Here is a 6,815-nt window from a genome sequence, read left to right as displayed (position 1 = left end):
TGGGAGACTGTGTCGAAGGCTTTGCTGAAGTCCAGGTATACAACATCCACAGCCTTTCTCTCATCTACCAGGCGGGTCACCTGGTCGTAGAAGGAAATCAGGTTGGTTAGGCAAGACCTGCCTTTCATGAACCCATGCTGACTGGGCCTGATCCCCTGATTGTCCTCCATGTGCCTGGTGACCATACTCAAGATGAACCTCTCCATAATCTTCCCCGGTACAGGCTGACTGGTCTGTAGTTCCCCAGATCCTCCTTCCAGCCCTTCTTGAAGATAGGCATCACATTTGCCAACCTCCAGTCATCTGGGACCTCCCCTGTTATCCAGGACTGCTGATAAATGATGGAGAGTGGCTTGGCAAGCTCCTCTGCCAGCTCCTTCAGCACTCTTGGGTGGATTCCATCCGCCCCATAGACTTGTGGATGTCCAGGTGGCATAGCAGGTCAAAGACTGCTTCCTCCTGGATTATGGGGGGTTTATTCCACTCACTGTCCCCATCTTCCAGACCGGGAGTCTGGGTACTCGCAGCTGAGTAGTAACTTCCTTGACAATGTAACTCCAATTCATTAAGTGATTGTGGGGAGGAGGGGACATTCATTTGGTAGCACATCTTTCCATGTGAAGACAAGGAAAGAAGGGACCCATAGCAATGGAAGGAATAAGGCTGCTGGAATTTTCCAGCTCAGAAGCGTTTTATCTCATGTAACTTTCTTGTAGTAGTTTGGTACCAGGCTTAACCATGCAGCTTTAAAACAGGCCAGATTAGCCTGTAGGTTCATGCTGTTGTGCTATAGTGTCTTGCAGGGCAGAAGGCAGAGACAGAGGCTATCAAGAAAACACTGTACACAATGTTCAGCTCCTTAGCTGTTTGGGTTTTTTTCCCCCAGCTTGGACTGTCTCTGCTTGGCATCCAGCAGGATTGCCAAATTGGGTTGGTTGGGGTTTTTTCTCTCCCTGATCTTTGTGCCATAGTCTAAAGAGATGACAGGGAAGAATGCTCTCACGTGGAACTAGGCTTCTGAATTTCCCATTCCCATTACCTTGGGTTTCGCGATTACCCACTTGTGACACGAGCTGCAAGCTCAGCAAACCAGTTCAGGTATGTGGCTGACAGATGAAAGCAAGAGGCTGCATCATGTTCTGAAGGTAACTTTAGTAGGGTCTTTAAAACTTCAGCTTTTCTTTGGGATGCCAGCTCCTATGTTAGCAAGCTTTATATAATTTAGCAGGTTTTATATAATTTACATATCTGTAACAATTAATGATTATTTTACTGTTTGCTGAAAACCTTGGGAAATTAATGTGTGGAAAGATAGATTGTCTGATCTGAAAAAAAAATTAAGCTTATTTCCATATTAATACAGATGGTGGTAAAAATCTGCAAGAATCAAGAGGAATTATCATTTTAACATGAGGAGGTAAACCTAGAAATAAGAGAGGAAAAAAAGTTTAAAAAAAAAAAGGAGGGAAGAAGCGGCCAAAATTGGGAAAAAAGCTGAACTGGATTTCTTACGCTTAATCCATATTGTATAAATGCATACAATTTCAGATACAACCCATAATCTGTTACATACAAATTCATAAATGAATGCTGTATGCATACTTCTTTTGTCTGCTCTCAGTAATGAATCAGATCCAGTTCTTGGTGGGTCCCCAAATGAACTGTAATGATCAATACAGTTGTTCTCTGCCAGATGATACAGACAGAGATCGTTTTACTCCAGAGTGGAAGATAAGCTGTATAGATCTATATCCTATTATATATATGCTAACCCTATTCTGTGTAGTTCTCACATCTTTCCATACCTCCAGCCTTTCCCAAACCTACCTGCTCCAGCATCATTCTGTAACAGACAAGTTAGAAATAATTTCTGTGGTCCAGATTACATTAACATTTTAGAATTTTGCTGTATTTGTTTAGATTTCCAGAATTTTATCTTGATCAGCATGGTGCATTCAGTGTATGTTCCTGACCAGAACTGGAACAACTAATCTCTTTTAGTGATATGTCGATTACCAGATGGTGTAGGTGTATACAAATATTGCAGAATAACTAATTGACTTGGTAATAACAAAAGCCGTTTTAAGAGTAAGAAGTTAGTGTTAGAGCCCATCACCTCTCAGTCTGAGACTAGGTTCACAGAGGATCTTAGATGTTGCATAACATTGTCAACTTGGTAGGTGGTAGGCTTTCAGTGGAAGTCACAAACCTGAAATAAGCAGTAGGCTCCCTTCTCCATGCATGAGAACTGGCATCTTAGAGCCAACACATTGCACGGAGCACTGCCTACAGAACATGTTCACCTCGTTGTTGCCATTTCCTGTATCTACCTGTACCTGAGATAGACAGGAAGTGCCTATTTTATGAGTATACCAGAATAAACCAGGACTTCCCTGTGAGCTGCATTCACACCTACTAAGTCTTACCAGACTGAAGTGACCACACCTGGTACCAGAAGTGAATGTACTTTTTTTTTTTTTACTTAACTAGCCTTTGGTGTTTAGGTACTAAAAGATGAAGTGGATATTCTATCAATGGCAGTGGTACTCACATGTTGGAATTTAGCGCCTGAATCCCCTATGTAACTGTAGTCCCAACGCTTTGGAATAACAATCATTTATCATAGGTAAAATAAAATTTCAGGGACTATGTATCAAAAATCAGCATTAAAACAGGAACATAGTTTTAAACTTTACTATAGTCCCACTGTTGCCTGATAACAACTTCATGATGTTTCAGCAACAGTATTTCTTGGAACATTGCTTTCTGAAAGAAAAAAAAAAATTACCATATTATTCATTGAACAGGATACCCCTGTATTTTTCACACACAGCAAACACTGAAAGACAAAGATTTTCTGTAGTGTAATATAAAGTATTTATTATTACAGTATTTATAATATTACATGCTGGGTAAGCTATTAAATATTGTAGCAGAACCCACCTATATTTAAAATGCTTTTCTACTTGATTTTAATGAAAATAAGCCACCATTGATTATGTTCATTTACCCCAGAAGAGTCATAGAAATTAGTGGAAAACAAAAAAACCTGCCTGGACGATGTCCGGTGCAACCTGCTCTGGGTGAGCCTGCTTGAGCAGGGGAGTTGGACTGGGTGATCTCCAGAGGGCCCTTCCCCCCCCTGCCATTCTGTGATTCTGTGATAACATGGCATTTACATAATTTCTTTCACTGTAAAAAGGGAAAAAAAAACCACCCCAAAACTAAGCCAAACCCCATTTCTCCTCCTGAAGGCTTGATTTACTTCCACTTTTGCTGCTCTTCATAATTCATTGTTAGAGCATTCACTCCAGCTGTCCTTCCCCTACTGCCTCAACACCACCATCCACATCAGTGTCTCATATAATTAGTTCTGACTTGGGTTTATCTTTGGGCTTCCTTCACTTCTTCAGCCATTACTCAAATGTTCATAAAATCATAGAATGGTTTGAGTTGGAAAGGACCTTTAAAGATCATCTAGTCCAACCCCACCCACCTTGGGCAGGGACATCTTTCACTACATCAGGTTGTGCAAAGCCCTGTCCAACCTCCCCTTGAACACTTCCAATGCTGGGGCATCCACAGCTTGTCTGGGCAACCTGGTCCAGTGTATCACCACCCTCACTGTAAAAAGTTTCTTCCTTATGTCCAATCTAATCCTGCCCTCTTTCAGTTTAAAACCATTGCCTGTCACTACAGGCCTTGGCAAAAAGTCTTTCCCCATGATTCTTGCAAGTCCCCTTAAGTATTGAAAGGCTGCCATAAGGTCTTCCCAGAGCCTTCTCTTCTCCAGACTGAACAACCCCAACTCTCTCAGCTTTTATTCATAGCAGAGGTGTTCCAGCCCTTGGACCATTTTCATGTCCCTCCTCTGGACCTGCCCTAACTGGTCCGTGTCTTTCTTGTACTGGGAACCCCAGAGCTGGACGCAGTACTGCAGGTGGGGTCACATGGGAGCCAAGCAGAGGAGGAGAATCACCTCCCTCAACCTGCTGGCCACGCTTCCTTTTGTTGCAGCCCAGGATATGCTTGTCTCATATCCAATTTTTCATCCACCAGTACCCTCAATCCCTTCATCCCCCAGCCTGTATTGATACTGGGGGTTGCCCTGACCCAGGTGCAGAATCTTGCACTCGGCCTTGTTGAACCTCATGAGGGACACCTGGGCCCTGACTATGTCTAAATACATTCAAATAACAGACTATTTCAGTTTTCTGTAATTTTTTGCAATAATTCAAATGAGGAATATGAACTGACAGTATTCATTGTTCTCATGGTATGGGACCAAATAGCATGTCTGGTAAGAGTGGAAGGCAAAAGGATTTAGGTTCTCTTTCCTGTTGGTTTGTCCAGAGGAAAGTAGTACATTGTTCCATGCAATGAATAAAGCAATTCCCTTCAGCTGGGTAACTGTCAAATGCCTGTACTATTTTGCTCTCACTTGCTGTTACTGGCTCAGTTAGGGTGCTGATGACATGAGCTGTACTTCACCTGGTTAGAACACTTCCATATTCACTGCTCATGTTGTTGGGAGGACTTTGATATTGGAAGACTCTGGAGTGCAGATTTACATATGGTTCCATAGGCCTGGGAGTAACTGCCCATTGATGCTTTTGGATCACCAGCAGCTCCCGTATTTGCAGTAACCTGGAACATCTTTTTACTGGACTTCAGGAGGGGATGAATACCTTTGCTGGGAAACTGAGTATTTCTTGGATTCTGTGCGAGAAAGAAAAGCCAAGATAGTTAGTAACCTGTAATCAACTTTCTAAAATACAAATAAGGAACACAGATTATGCTTCAGCTGAGGAATAAGACAGATCATGAATGTTATATGAGTGCTAAACCAGACTGGTTTGTAAGATCAAGAATAGGATGGTGAGAATGTGAGGGAGAAGGGCTTAAGAATGGGTATATCAAGAGTGAGCTAGTGGCACTGGAGCAAGATAGGACAAACTAATCCTGCATTGGAGCAAAAGTCCAAAGGCGTGTTTGGCTACTATCTTGTTTTCAACAGTAGTGAATGCTTTAAAGATATATACAAAAGACAGATCATCATCATCATTCCCCAGTATATCCTCCTGGCTTCTGGCAATCAAAGTGGCCTGGTGACTTTCTGAGTTGGAAGTTGCATTAGATACCGTGTTTATCAGCCCCTGTCAGGAGAAGTTAGTATCTTAAGACACTACACTACATAATACATTACAATACATTTGAATCTGCAGTTAAAGAGGAGAGCCGTTTCACTGCAGCTTATGCTTTGTGAACCTCTATAGTTAACAGAAAGGCAAGAGTTTCCACTCTCTGTTGTGGCACTGGCTGCTGTCACCCCAACCATTATAGGAGTCTTTCCTGGTCAAATGGCTGAGAACAAGAGTTTCACGAGCCTGATAGGATACTGAAAATGAATGCAGACTGAATGCAGAGCAAACTGGAATGTCAGAAATTTTCAGCTCCTGCTGAGGCTGAATGAGAAAAATTGAAAAGTCAACATTCACTTAACATAAGATCAGCCACAATGCTGATCACCTTCTACCACAACATTCTGTCTCTGACACTAGTCAGTATTAGCCTCTCAGGGAACAAATATAAAGCACAGGGCATGTGTAGGGTGATCTTCTCCCTATTATGCTCTTCCAGTAACTGAAAGTTGGCCACAATTACCTTCAAAACGCATTGTTTGTACATCTGCACATGCAGCCATCTCCACAATTTCATATTGTGGAATACATGGTTCCACACTTGTGTAATAAATGGTTCCTCTCACTCTCAAAACATTTTGAATGGGATTCCAAAGCAGAGGGGCTGAAAGATGAGTTGCAAGTGTCCCTGTGGACATACTTGGAAGTTACTGGCAATCATGTCTCTTCTTAGCAGTTATTCATATGTATTTTCCCATCAGTCACATCAAGAAGAGATCCCATAGGAACCAGCTTGACTCTTAACAGTGTCTGCAGCTTGTTTCTAGCTTGAAATGGTTCAGATCATTCAGAGCTGTGTTCAAAGAAATAATTTGCTTTAAGGTAAATGTGATATTACATGCTGACTCAAAGCAGCTGATCCCACCCAACTGATCTTTGACAGTGGTGTCTGTCAGATGTCCCTTCACACAGCTGTGCTCAGCATACATTCTGAATGAGCTCCAGCACATAAACACTTAAGTATTCTTTTGTGGGGATGTGAGAAAGTCTCACGTCAAACAAGTCAATCTTTAGTGTCACAAAAAAGTAATCCATATTATTCCTCTGCCATAAGCTTCCTCTGGATCACCTTGTGTTGGCTAGACTCCCCTTGAGCTAGTCAGCAGACAACTAGCTCAGGAAAAAGAAAAAGCAGGGGCAAGGAAGTCATTTAAGAACCCAGTGAGGATAAGAACTTTTACAAGGAAGCGTGGCCAAGAACAGGGAAGAGGGAGGAGCAGAAAGGAGAGGACTGAAACCTTCACTGTTCAGCAACAGCAGTCCATTACATTGATTCCAGAGGTAGTGAGAATTCTCCAGCTAAGTTTGGAATATCCAACAGTCTCAATTTGGTTAGAAAAGAATTTGCTACCTACACACTTTGGACAGGACAAGCCATCATTGAAGATAATGTAAAAACAACTGATCTGTGATTCTCAAAGGGAGTTTTTGGTGGTGCTGACAATCTGAACAATGTGATAATCTGAAATGGTGTTCAAATCCTCATTTGTCTGAAGTGATAAAATTGAATGTAGAATGGAACCCAAAATTAGCTTGTCCTCTAGAAAAAGGGCAGTGGAAAAAAAGTCATATATCTCAGCACATCTTGTAAGACGCTGCATTAAAACTCAAGAC

At 42.0% G+C, this 6,815-nt stretch overlaps 1 protein-coding gene across 1 annotated transcript in view; it reads right to left on the bottom strand.

Annotated features, from left to right (window-relative positions):
* Positions 1–4,170: 4,170 nt before the first annotated feature.
* Positions 4,171–6,815, bottom strand: part of MAPK15 (mitogen-activated protein kinase 15) — a 24,506-nt gene continuing 21,861 nt past the window's right edge. The window contains exons 11-12 of the mRNA XM_035897676.1: positions 5,665–5,760; positions 4,171–4,719 (exon numbers count right to left, since the gene is read on the bottom strand). Coding sequence (XP_035753569.1) covers positions 4,513–4,719; positions 5,665–5,760 — 303 coding nt within the window. The 3' untranslated portion in view covers positions 4,171–4,512. The remainder of the gene's footprint in view (positions 4,720–5,664; positions 5,761–6,815) is intronic.

The sequence above is a fragment of the Egretta garzetta genome, unplaced genomic scaffold (assembly GCF_000687185.1).
Source record: "Egretta garzetta isolate BGI_Z169 unplaced genomic scaffold, ASM68718v1 scaffold460, whole genome shotgun sequence".
NCBI lineage: Eukaryota > Metazoa > Chordata > Aves > Pelecaniformes > Ardeidae > Egretta > Egretta garzetta.
Note: the sequence above shows the minus strand (reverse complement) of the source record. Positions and strands in the feature narration are given on the sequence as shown.